The sequence below is a fragment of the Nerophis lumbriciformis genome, linkage group LG27 (genome assembly GCF_033978685.3).
Source record: "Nerophis lumbriciformis linkage group LG27, RoL_Nlum_v2.1, whole genome shotgun sequence".
Lineage (NCBI taxonomy): Eukaryota > Metazoa > Chordata > Actinopteri > Syngnathiformes > Syngnathidae > Nerophis > Nerophis lumbriciformis.
The window spans coordinates 12,214,932-12,229,127 of NC_084574.2; the positions used below are offsets into that span (position 1 = coordinate 12,214,932).

The 14,196-nt window shown below is 40.3% G+C and overlaps 1 protein-coding gene across 2 annotated transcripts in view; it reads left to right on the forward strand.

Annotated features, from left to right (window-relative positions):
- Positions 1–6,389: 6,389 nt before the first annotated feature.
- LOC133570153 (low-density lipoprotein receptor-like) overlaps positions 6,390–14,196 on the forward strand; it is a 43,583-nt gene continuing 35,776 nt past the window's right edge. For both annotated transcript variants that reach the window (XM_061922861.2, XM_061922862.2), the window contains exon 1: positions 6,390–6,803. In XM_061922861.2, coding sequence (XP_061778845.2) covers positions 6,737–6,803 — 67 coding nt within the window. In that variant the 5' untranslated portion in view covers positions 6,390–6,736. The remainder of the gene's footprint in view (positions 6,804–14,196) is intronic.

Here is a 14,196-nt window from a genome sequence, read left to right on the forward strand (position 1 = left end):
TATTAAATTAGGACAATAATCATAACAATAATACGAATGTATTGTATTGTATTATTATATCAATTTAATATGTATATATACTTTTTTTTCATTAAAATAACTTAACAGTCACTGGTTGTTTTGTGAACTCTGTTAAGTAATGTTGCTATTTAGCCACAAGATGGCAGTCTCATAAAGCGCCAGCACAGTTTAGTTTTGAAATAAGGCTAATTGGAAAATGTTAAAGCTGCTGTTTGAAACTTGCTCAAAGTTACATTTTTCAATCCAAGATGTAAAATCAAAACAGCACCTAGCTGGTGGTTTAACAGAACATGTGTTTTTAAAAATGTTTTTTCAAAACTGTTCACAATTACAAATTACATTGAATAAAAATTGCACTTTTGACTGATTAATTAGTCTGGAGTTCATGGCTGTCACTCACAGCTGTCTCGTACACATGCACACGCCTACAGTGCATGCACATACACAAAAGTAGTACCACAGAAGCAACTAACAATTTGCAGTTATGTTGTTGTTATGACAAAATATCAATTCAGTGACCGCTAACGTTAGAAGCTATAGTCTTTACCAAATCGCTATCATAGTAGCTGACAACACACAAATGCATATGTGTTACATATAGCTTAGTTTACGTGATTTTGCGCTAAAAGTCGGAAGAGGTCAGGATATAATGCTCGCAAAATATAAGCTAAAAAGACTAGTTTTAGGAAAAAATACTAAAAATTACTGAAACTATCTGTCAATGCAGCTAGTTAATGTACATCCTAAATTAAGTTCTGTTCATCTAGAAATTAGCAGGACTTTGAAGCTAGAAATTCATATTTTATTCTGAAAACAAGCATTATTCAACTTGGAATTCTTAAATTGACCATCCTCGGGACGATTTTCTATGTGGGGGGAAAAAATATCTGATTTGAATAGTTATTTTCTCAATTTTAACATTTTTAAACTACACAAAATATAATCATTCATGCTAAATTTAAGATTATAATGTCAAACCAGTGACTAAAGTTAAGTAAATAGCTCTAAAACTAGAGACATTTCGCAAAATAAAATTAAAAATTTTGGCAAGAGGCAAATAATTTGCAACACACAATACTTTGGAAAGTTTAGTTTAGTTGTTACAGTGAAAATTCTGAACCATTTTTAAAATTCTAGTTCTAACTCTGCATTCTCCATGACTCAACATCAAACCTGCAAACATTTTTCGAACAACTTCACAGACATTTATGTTTATCAAAAATGATACATGCAGTACATGCCTGTGAGTAAGACCTCCAAGAAGAATTTACTTCCATGCAGGGAAGGGAGGTGGGAGTGTAAAAGATTTGGTTTCGTATTTTCCAGGAACCACTGGCGGCCTACAACCAGCTGTCAACATCTGTTGGCGAGAGAGGTCTGTGAACGTGCTACCATGGCAACTTTTGGGGTAAAACAATACATTCTGTAACACTTGTTCAGATTTGGAAACTATTTTGTCCATACTGAAGGACAAAATGGGAAAATAAATCTGTAGAAATCCTAGAAGTTTGTCAAACTGTCCCGATCATAAAACAGCATCCATCCATCCATCCATCCATCCATCTTCTTCCGCTTATCCGAGGTCGGGTCGCGGGGGCAGCAGCCTAAGCAGGGAAGCCCAGACTTCCCTCTCCCCAGCCACTTCGTCCAGCTCTTCCCGGGGGATCCCGAGGCGTTCCCAGGCCAGCCGGGAGACATAGTCTTCCCAACGTGTCCTGGGTCTTCCCCGTGGCCTCCTACTGGTCAGGCGTGCCCTAAACACCTCTCGAGGGAGGCGATCGGGTGGCATCCTGACCAGATGCCCGAACCACCTCATCTGGCTCCTCTCGATGTGGAGGAGCAGCGGCTTTACTTTGAGCTCCCCCCGGATGACAGAGCTTCTCACCCTATCTCTAAGGGAGAGCCCTGCCACCCGGTGGAGCAAACTCATTTCGGCCGCTTGTACCCGTGATCTTGTCCGGTCATAACCCAAAGCTCATGACCATAGGTGAGGATGGGAGCGTAGATCGACCGGTAAATTGAGAGCTTTGCTCCTTCTTCACCACAACGGATCGATACAGCGTCCACATTACTGAAGACGGCGCACCGATCCGCCTGTCAATCTCACGATCCACTCTTCCCTCACTCGTGAACAAGACTCCGAGGTACTTGAACTCCTCCACCTGGGGCAGGGTCTCCTCCCAAACCCAGAGATGGCACTCCACCCTTTTCCGGGCGAGAACCATGGACTCGGACTTGGAGGTGCTGATTCTCATCCCAGTCGCTTCACACTCAGCTGCGAACCGATCCAGCGAGAGCTGAAGATCCTGGCCAGATGAAGCCATCAGCACCACATCATCTGCAAAAAGCAGAGACCTAATCCTGCAGCCACCAAACCGGATCCCCTCAACGCCTTGACTGCGCCTAGAAAATTCTGTCCATAAAAGTTATGAACAGAATCGGTGATAAAGGGCAGCCTTGGCGGAGTCCAACCCTCACTGGAAACGTGTCCAACTTACTGCCGGCAATGCGGACCAAGCTCTGACACTGATCATACAGGGAGCGGACCGCCAAAATCAGACAGTCCGATACCCCATACTCTCTGAGCACTCTCCACAGGACTTCCCGAGGGACACATAAAACAGCAACGAAGACAAAGTTGCATTTGAACACTCTTTACTGTCACCAAAGTGTAAAGGCTAAACACTTCAAAATGTAAAACCAATGAAATACTGTGGCAAGTTCTCACTTTCACATAGTAAATTATTGAATTTTATAACATAGCCAGGCATACACAGACAGCAAGCCCGTATAGGTGAGTCATCTTTGAGGGCGGATCAGGCGATGAAGAAATATGTAATCAAACCAGTATTACCCCATTCCAGAAATGCTTCCCAGCTTTACTAGTATTGAGCGTAAGTTCCTTCCCATCTCTTCTAGTACAATAGCCTACACACAAACTTGTTACACTATTAGTCACCACAGTGTCATTGATGAATGAAAAATTAATTGCTGACTCCAAAAAATTCTGTATTGCAAAACGTACAGCTTCTTAGGTTAGTATGAAGTCCAATATGTGACCAACTGAGTCGTTTGTGGAATTAAATGCTCTTGATGATTTGCAGAACTGACTTTTTGCACACATTTGATTGTAAATGTTAATGTTTCATTCTGAAAATATTGAAACATGCAGAAGTAAAAATTGTGAAACATAACATTTCAGTGTTATATAGTAACTCCGCCATGCCTCCGTGGTTTGAGTTTAAATGTTCAGGACTTTCAGAATCCCAAATACACAAAAACAGATACCAACAGGTAAGAAAAGTAGGTTTTGCATACCCCCTTAAGTAGAATACACTCCTTATCTGGAGCAAGTGTTAGTAAACAATAGCTTGAAATAATTAAATTAGGGCTGTCAAATTATCTTTTTTTTTTTAATCACACTGCAAAAACTGAAATCTAAGTAAGATTAAATATCTCAAATAAGGGTGATATTTGCTTATTTTCTGTCTGATAAGATCATTCTTATTTTATGTTAGAGTGTTTTACTTGTTTTAAGGGTTTTGGTCCTAAATTATCTCAGTAAGCGATTACAGCTTACAGTACTATGGAATGCCCTCCCGGTAAAAGTTAGAGATGCTACCTCAGTAGAAGCATTTAAAGGCCAACTGAAACCCACTACTACCGACATCGCAGTCTGATAGTTTATATATCAATGATGAAATCTTAACATTGCAACACATGCCAATACGGCCGGGTTAGCTTACTAAAGTGCAATTTTAAATTTCGCGCGGAATATCCTGCTGAAAACATCTCGGTATGATGACGTCAGCGCGTGATGTCACGGATTGTAGCGGACATTTTGGGACAGCATGGTGGCCAGCTATTGAGTCGTCTGTTTTCATCGCAAAATTCCACAGTATTCTGGACATCTGTGTTGGTGAATCTTTTGCAATTTGTTCAATAAACAATGGAGACAGCAAAGAAGAAAGCTGTAGGTGGGAAGCGGTGTATTGCGGCAGGTGTTGTGCCGGATAACGCACCCCGCCGTAGAATGCACCCCCTGACTGTTTTGCCGGATAACACAGCCGGTGTTTCATTGTTTACATTCCCGAAAGATGACAGTCAAGCTTTACCATTGGCCTGTGGAGAACTGGGACAACAGAGACTCTTACCAGGAGGACTTTGAGTTGGATACGCAGACACGGTGCCGTGAGTACGCATGCAGCTGCGGCTTCCAAACATTTGATCGCTTGCCCGTACGTGCGTGCCGCTATGTGCATGTCACGTACGTAACTTTGGGGACTTTGGGGAAATATATGTGCTGTATGAACTTTGGGGAGGTGAACGGTACTTTGGGCTGTGGGATTGAGTGTGTTGTGCAGGTGTTTGAGTTGTATTGGCGGGTTATATGGACGGGAGGGGGGAGGTGTTTGTTATGCGGGATTAATTTGTGGCATATTAAATATAAGCCTGGTTGTGTTGTGGCTAATAGAGTACCGGTATATATATGTCTTGTGTTTATTTACTGTTTTAGTCATTCCCAGCTGAATATCAGGTCCCACCCGCCTCTCACAGCATCTTCCCTATCTGAATCGCTCCCACTGCCCTCTAGTCCTTCACGCTCACTTTCCTCATCCACAAATCTTTCATCCTCGCTCAAATTAATGGGGAAATCGTCGCTTCCTCTGTCCGAATCGCTCTCGCTGCTGGTGGCCATGACCCTGATTGTCTGCTACTTCCGGTACAGGCAAGGCTTTTTTATCAGCGACCAAAAGTTGCGAACTTTATCGTCGATGTTCTCTACTAAATCCTTTCAGCAAAAATATGGCAATATCGCGAAATGATCAAGTATGACACATAGAATGGACCTGCTATCCCCGTTTAAATGAGAAAATCGCATTTCAGTAGGCCTTTAAGTCCCATCTTAAAACTCATTTGTATACTCTAGCCTTTAAATAGACCCCCTTTTTAGACCAGTTGATCTGCCGTTTTTTTTCTTTTCTCCTCTGCCCCCCTCTCCCTTGTGGAGGGGGCGGGGGCACAGGTCCGGTGGCCATGGATGAAGTGCTGGCTGTCCAGAGTCGGGACCCGGGGTGGACCGCGAGCCTGTGTATCAGTTGGGGACATCTCTGCGCTGCTGACCCGTCTCCGCTCGGGATTGTCTCCTGCTGGCCTCACTATGGACTGGACTCTCACTATTATGTTAGATCAGTGGTTCTTAACCTTGTTGGAGGTACCGAACCCCACCAGTTTCATATGCGCATTCACCGAACCCTTCTTTAGTGAAAAATAAAATGTTTTTTTTCAAATTCAAGACAAAGTTATATGTTTTTGGTAACACTTTAGTATGGGGAACATATTCTAAGTAACAAAGACTTAATTCAGAGTTATTTGGACACTAGGGGAACATATTCTAAGTAACAAAGACTTAATTTAGAGTTATTTGGACACTAGGGGAACATATTCTAAGTAACAAAGACTTAATTTAGAGTTATTTGGACAGTCGAGGAACATATTCTAAGTAACAAAGACTTAATTTAGAGTTATTTGGACACGAGGGGAACATATTCTAAGTAACATAGACGTAATTTAGAGTTATTTGGACACTAGGGGAACATATTCTAAGTAATAAAGACTTAATTTAGAGTTTTTTGGTTAGGGTTAGGGTCAGGGTTAGAGAGTTAGGGTTATAATAAGGCCATGCCGAATAAGGCATTAATAAGTACTTAATAATGACTAGTTAAGAGCCAATATATTACTAATTTGCATGTTAATAAGCAACTAATTGATGGTGAATATGTTCCCCATACTAAAGTGTTACCATGTTTTTTTTACAGGTGCACAAAATGAACCGTGCATGAACATCACCTTGTTCAAAGAACAAAACCAACACAGTGCATAAACTCACAACAAACTACACACCTGCCAATCAGTCAGCGGTTGCCGTATCCGTAATACGCCGATAGGGAGAAGTTTGTATTCACACGATGAGTCGGGTGTGTCTTGACCTCCCGAACTCCTAGGGTTCGATCGAACCCAGGTTAAGAACCACTGTGTTAGATCTACTATGGACTGGACTTTCACAATATTATGTCAGACCCACTCGACGTCCATTGCATCCGATATCTCCCCTAGAGGGGGGGGGGGGGTCACCCACATATGCAGTCCTCTCCAAGGTTTCTCATAGTCATTCACATCGACGTCCCATTGGGGTTGTAAGATTTTCCTTGCCCTTATGTGGGCTCTGTACCGAAGATGTCGTTGTGGCTTGTGCAGCCCTTTGAGACACTTGTGATTTAGGGCTATATAAATAAACATTGATTGATTGATTGATAACAGAAAATCATTGAGAACTAATGCTTTAGTCTTCTTTTTTATTTTTTTCAAATATAGTTGTATTAAATCCTCACTAAAGTTTTACGCAATTTTACTTCATGACACTGACATGAAGGGGAAGAAAAGACGGATGGAGAGTAACTGACTCACTAGAATTGTAGCTCCGCCCCTGGGAGGTCTCCGCATTCCGGTTTGAAACATCACGCCACTGCTGTAGCTCCGCCCCTTTGTGGTCCTGTCCCGCCGTTCAAAAATGGACCAAATGCGGTCAGAGCGCCTCTCACTCTCAACGTCTACTTCCTTAGCGTGACACGGCTTATTTAGTAAGGGGAGCCAACTCACGCTCGCTGTGACATCCCGGAGCGGCAGACGTTGAAGTCGACGACGAAGGAAGAAGATGCTGTGGTCGCGACAGGTGGCGTGTTGCTGCCTGCTGATGCTCATCCACGCTTCTGCTCTGTCTGGTGAGACCATTTTTATTTTTGTTGTATTTATTGTTGGCAGCAGGATGTCCTCATTGATTTGTGTCCGTGTGCAACACGGAACTATTCGTTTGTTTGCACCAAGATGAACCAAATGTCCCTCAGTATTCCAAACTCGCCTATTAAAAATTCGACACTATAAATACGGCAAATTGTATTTAAAAAAAATTGTATTTACTGTTACTCTTTATTTGTTTGATTAAAGGACGGTCTAGCTTTTTTTCTTTTGACATTTCTCCATAGTAGTGCCGGTGCCGTTTCATAGCTTCCGGTGGGCGTGGCTCATGTCATTCGTAGTAGTTGGGTGGGCGTGGCACTCTTGGCCACATTCCATTCTTTGACTGGGTGGCATGGAAATACGGGAAACTACAATTTTCTCTTCGTGGCTGTGAGATATGGGCCATATGCAATATTTAGTCTAAATATTAAATAAATAAATATGATTTAGTATTTGTTTAACCCTTGTGTGGTGTTCGGATCTGTAGGACCCATTTTCATTTTTTATTAAAAGAAAAATGATACAATTAATTAATTTTTCAAACTGAGACTCATTTTCTGTGAAGAACATATACTGTATCAGAATACATATTCAATTAAAGCTGCAAGCAGCGACGGACGGGACCGACTTTGAGGGCTCATAAAATCCAAACCGGAGCAGTATTTAAAACTATTTCATCAACTTTTTGTCACGTGGGGGTCGCATATTGATGCGGGATCACGGACACTCCGGACAAAAACGTGAAGGTATGAGGTGATTTATTTACATAACAAATAGAAAACAAGCAAAAGAAAAGCGTGCCGAACGCACGGGAAGCTATGGCTAACACTTAGCACAGGAGTCTGGAACATGAAATACAAGAACGTGAATGTAGCTTACCGCAAACAAGGAGCACCGGACTAGTGAACAGAAAGGCAGGCTTAAATAGTGTCAGTGATGGAAAACAGGTGCGTAGGGAACACAAGCGGCAGGTGAAAATAATAAGTAACCATGGTGACGAAACAAATTCACAGGTGCACAAGCAATAACTAAAGGAGTCCAAAACTAACCAAACATAACTAAACAAAACATGATCCGACCACGGATCATGACACTTTTAATCAGAAGGGTTCAATCTCTCTCCTGTGCTAATTTGAAGCCGACACGACAAACGCGCTCAGAGGAGATAATGTTTGAAAAAAGGTGACTGTTTTTACACAACTTTTGTTTTGAAGGGGGAATTGCAAACTTCCTGTTGATTTTTGCTGGGGGTTGTCAGTGTATGAAATATAGGTCTAAGTGAGACCTACATACGTTTTATGTCTCTACGACATTCCTACTGGGAATTACAGGCAGTTTTGTCTGTTGTCTTCCTAGGGGGCGCTAGAGCGCAATTTTGAGTTTTGGGGTTTGGTTTTTTTATTAGATCGCAATTTTCGCCAGTCCTGATGTGTGTGTCCAATTTGGTGAGTTTTGAAGCATGTTAAGGGGGTCAACATACAGCTCAAAGAGGCGGCGGTATACGGTAATAATAAAACGCTAGAAATACAATAGGGTCCTCTGTCCCAAAGGGACTCGGTCCCTAATGACCACACACCATACACCTCCCCCCCCCCCCCCCCACACACACACATTTCTATTACATATAAGATGTGGTACACATGTTCTGTGTACCACACACACACACACACACAGCAGGCCTAGACAGGAGGAGGACAGAGTGTAGGTACACAGAACATCAGAGGGTCAAATGTGCGAGAAAATGAGAGCAGACAGTGTTGACAAACAATGTTGCAACCTTGTGTGAGAACCGCAGGTGCAGAAACACAAAAGAAGAATCCCTGTGGGATGCAGAAACTGGCAGAGAAATTTTCCGTGCAACATTCATATTGTTGTTACTCAGCCAGTGTTTGTGGGTCTGATGGACCCGTTGCATTTTGTGGCTTTTAATGCCTCACAATCAAACACTTTTATGTTAAAATACTGAACAGATGTTTACATTATCCCAATAAATATCCGTACAATATTTTAACATAAAAGTGTTTGATTGTGAGGCATTAAAAGCCACAAAATGCAACGGGTCCATCAGACCCACAAACGCTGGCTGAGTAACAACAATATGAACATTACACAAGGGTTAAGTAGTTTAATGCATATAACCCAATAAAAAACCCAAACATGAGGTTAAAGTACCAATGATTGTCACACACACATCAGGTGTGGCAAAATTATTCTTTGCATTTGACCCATCACCCTTGATCACCCCCTGGGAGGTGAGGGGAGCAGTGGGCAGCAGCGGTGGCCGCGCCCGGAAATCATTTTGGTGATTTAACCCCCAATTCCAACCCTTGATGCTGTTGTTGATGTAGATGCCAATGTCTGCTGTACAGAATTGCTTTACAAAAGAGAAGTGTGGGATACTTCTCTTGCTGCCTTATTTGTATTTGACTTTATTAAATGCCATCCATCCATTTTCTACCGCTTGTCCCTTTCTCTGTCGTGGAGAGACAACAACAGAAGAATATGAGCAAATATATTGTAAAAGGTCACAGCAAAGAAACAGTTACTAAAGTAAATAGTAATAAAACCGACACTGAACATTATTGCACTACGAATGATACAATAAAAATACCGCAGCTTAGTTTTTTAACAGCCGGTGACACTATTTAAAAATACTATTTTAAAAAAACAACAATTAAAAGTTGGACTAAAAGAGCAATATTGACACTAAATAGCACACAGCTGACTGGTGCTGACTGGCAAATTTCACTTCAAAATACACTCTGATGGGACTTTAGGTAAAGCTGTTAGTTATGAGTGACTTCCATTCAAGTTAAAAAAATGTTGATGATATTCTGACAATAAAATTGCATTTATGTCCAAATATTGGACTCTTTTAAAAAAAAAAGTTAATTTAATTTATGCAAGCGAATGTGATTAATCATGACTAATCCAAATGCAAAAGTGTGATTTAAAATGTTTTAAAAAATATTAATTTGACAGCACAATTTTTTTTTATCTGGAGTTTGCATGTTCTTTTGTTCCTGAGTAGGTTTTCAACCACAAGATGACCTCATTTTATTTTGTAGGATAAAACCGTGGCTCGGTTTTATTGCTACTGTACTATGCTGCGTTTTGAAAATTAAAATACTATAGCGTCCTGGCAGCTATGTTTTTTGTTGGGAGCTCATGTTTTTTCGGCTGTCTGTGTTAGGAGACTGTTGGTGCGAGTAAAAGAGGAGGCTTGTTGAAAAAAGCAGCTAGATTGTTCCTAATGTTGCTTTGGCTTGGTTACGGTTGTTAGGTTTTGCTCAGTAAAGCGTTTGTTGATCGATCCACCTTCTCAACATAACGTCTCTGCACATGTTATGATACTGTTCTTAACACCTGTAACTGTAGCTTATAGCCTAGTTTACAGGAATTGAGGACAGATATGCAAGAGATGTTGCATGACATGTCGTGGTGTATGCTTGATTTGAATTGTCATAACATAACATATGGCGCAGTTAATAGCATATAGTATGTTAAATACATACAATCATGTCCTGTCATTTATTTATTGCATTTTTCAAACATCGATGCAAATGATTCAATCATTTGTAAACCGAATAATCTGATTTAATAATACAATCATTTTTCGGATCCACTAAAACTCAAAGCTGACATGCAGGTTGTTATTTTCTTTAACGTTACAACTAGGGATGTGCCGATAGATTGGCCATTGATCAGTATGGGCAGATTTTTGTGGAAAAAATATGTGATCTCCGTTGCCGAATATTGTATTTTGTTAGCAATCACAAATGCTGATCTTCTCTGGCTGACACTGTATTCATTTTTACTCTCCCGGCTGACAAGTGGCTAGCAGCTATATATACAGGTATATATATATAGGCTCCAGCACCCCCCGCAACCCTAAAAGGGATAAGCGGTATAAAATGAATGGATGGATGGATATTAGGGATGTCCGATAATATTATCGGGCGATAAATGCTTTAAAATGTAATATCGGAAATTATCGGTATCGGTTTCAAAAAGTTAAATTTATGACTTTTTAAAACGCAGCTGTGTACACGGACGTAGGGAGAAGTACAGAGCGCCAATAAACCTTAAAAGGCACTGCCTTTGCGTGCCGGCCCGATCACACAATATCTACGGCTTTTCACACACACAAGCAGAGGTGGGTAGAGTAGCCAGAAATTGTACTCAAGTAAGAGTACTGTTACTTTAGAGATTTATTACTCAAGTAAAAGTAATGAGTAGTCACCCAAGTATTTACTTGAGTAAAAGTAAAAAGTATGTTGTGAAAAAACTACTCAAGTACTGAGTAACTGATGAGTAACATATACACACACATATCATATATATATATATATATATATATATATATATATATATATATATACACATACATTGATATACACAGTATATCATTTATATTGATTTATTTTGCCGTTTTTGTTTACATGTTAAAGGTGTTTTAATGAATATACATGCATGTTTAACACATATAGATTCCTTTCTTTCATGTTGACAAGAATATAAGTTGGTGTATTACCTGATTCTGATGACTTGCATTGATTGTAATCAGACAGCAGTGCTTAACGTCCACGTTTTCAAATGCAGGAGAAAAAAAGTTCCTCCTTTCTCTCTAATACCACATGAAAGTGGTTGGTTTTTGGTATCTTATTTGTCCAGCTTCCATATTCGTTTTCACACACTTTACAAGAAATACATTGGCGGCAAATTCCGTAGCTTGCTAGCTTGTTTGCGCTGGCTTTCGGAGACTCTTATTTTGAAAGCGCAGGCGCGATGGAGCGGCACTTTTATTGTGAAGACAGGAACTGTGCAGTCAGTCTTTAGGCTTGTGACGGGATGTACGTTTGAAATAAAAAAAGTGTCTTTTTTCCTTCACACTGTTGATTGATTGATTGAAACTTGTATTAGTAGATTGCACAGTACAGTACATATTCCGTACAATTGACCACTAAATGGTAACACCCCAATACGTTTTTACACTTGTTTAAGTCAGGTCATGTCAAGCCTGGCTCTGTTTGATTGGTCCAACGTCACCAGTGACTGCATCTGATTGGTGGAACGGAGTCAAACGTCACTAGTGACTGCATTTTATTGGTGGAACGGAGTGAAACGTCACCAGTAACGCAGGCACTTTGAAGGTCTGTCTGACAGACCAAAACAAACAAAGCGTGCATTAACAGATCGATAAAAATTAGTAGCGAGTAGCGAGCTGAATGTAGATAAAAGTAGCGGAGTAAAAGTAGCGTTTCTTCTCTATAAATATACTCAAGTAAAAGTAAAAGTAAGTTGCATTAAAACTACTCTTAGAAGTACAATTTATCCCAAAAGTTACTCAAGTAGATGTAACGGAGTAAATGTAGCGCGTTACTACCCACCTCTGCACACAAGTGAATGCAACGCATACTTGGTCAACAGCCATACAGGTCACACTGAGGGTGGCCGTATAAACAACCTTAACACTGTTACAAATATGCGCCACACTGTGAACCCACACCAAACAGGAATGACAAACACATTTCGGGAGAACATCCGCACCGTAACACAACAGAACAAATACCCAGAACCCCTTGCATCACTAACTCTTCCGGGACGCTACAATATACACCCCCCGCCCACCCCCAAACCTCAACCTCCTCATGCTCTCTCAGAGAGAGCATGTCCCAAATTCCATGCTGCTGTTTTGAGGCATGTTCAAAAAAAATAATGCACTTTGTGACTTCAATAATAAATATGACAGTGCCATGTTGGCATTTTTTTCCCCATAACTTGAGTTGATTTATTTTGGAAAACCTTGTTACATTGTTTAATGCATCCAGCGGGGGATCGCAACAAAATTAGGCATAATAATGTGATAATTCCACGACTGTATATATCGGTATCGGTTGATATCGGAATCGGTAATAAAGAGTTGGACAATATCGGAATATCGGCAAAAAAGCCATTATCGGACATCTCTAATCGATGTATATATAGATATATGCGTCTCCATACGCAGTGTGGAGCTGCTCTTGTAAGTTAATAATCACCTCCATTACAGCAAATAAACTGCATTTCAAATGAAAAATACCAAAAATTGTCGACCGCATCCTGTGATTTTTTAGTATAAAATACTCGATTGATAAGGTTTGGACACCTCTGCCTTAAAGTCAACAATGTGCAGAGTATTAACTTGGTTTCTAAAGGCTGCTCCAGTATTTCATCATGCTCTACTTTCCTTTTCTTGTAATGTTTTCCGGTAATGGTTAAAACGGTTGAGTCACTTCTCAATGTTGAACTTTCTCTTATAATTTACAGAGCAATCTATTTGCACTGGACATTTCTAAGGGTGATGTCACTACAGGAAGTCGGCCTGATGGAGGGGGAAAAACATACAAAGGGGATGTGCTGCGTTTTATAGATATAACAAGTGACACTAGTTGTAATGCACTCCACAGGCTCCACATTGTACTTGATCCTGGTTAATATTTAACTATTTGCCGTTTGTCTATAAACATACAGCCTTGTATAGACCCTTTGTGTGTACTGCATCCATGTGCCATATAAAAGTTAATTGCTCATATAGGAGAATTGTTGTATTGTAATATGACTCCAACATTCATTCATCCAGTTTTTGCTGCTAGAGGACTTGTATTAGACATTTGAAGTGAATGATAGGAGCCTTTTGCTGTTTGAGGCAATGACCTTATATGGCATCGATGGTTGCCAGGTTCCAACTGCGGGTATAAATAGCATCTATAAACAGATCAGCCGTCCATGTGCTCTTTATCTTCAGCAATATGGAGCTTGCTGCAAAATGTATTCGGGAGATTATATCTAAACCACGTTCAGATACATTATTTTAGAGTAACTACCGTATTTTTCTGAGTATAAGTCGCTCCGGAGTATAAGTCGCACTGGCGGAAAATGCATAATAAAGAAGGAAAAAAACATATATAAGTCACATTTTTGGGGGAAATTTATTTGATAAAACCCAACACCAAGAATAGACATGTGAAAGGCAATTTAAAATAAATAAAGAATAGTGAACAACAGGCTGAATAAGTGTACGTTATATGAGGCATAAATAACCAACTGAGAACGTGCCTGGTATGTTAACGTAACATATTATGGTAAGAGTCATTCAAATAACTATAACATATAGAACATGCTATACGTTTACCAAACAATCTGTCACTCCTAATCGCTAAATCCCATGAAATCTTATACGTCTAGTCTCTTACGTGAATGAGCTAAATAATAATATTTGATATTTCACGGTAATGTGTTAATAATTTCACACATAAGTCGCTCCTGAGTATAAGTCGCACCCCAGGCCAAACTATGAAAAAAAACACTGCGATTTATAGTCCGAAAAATATGGTA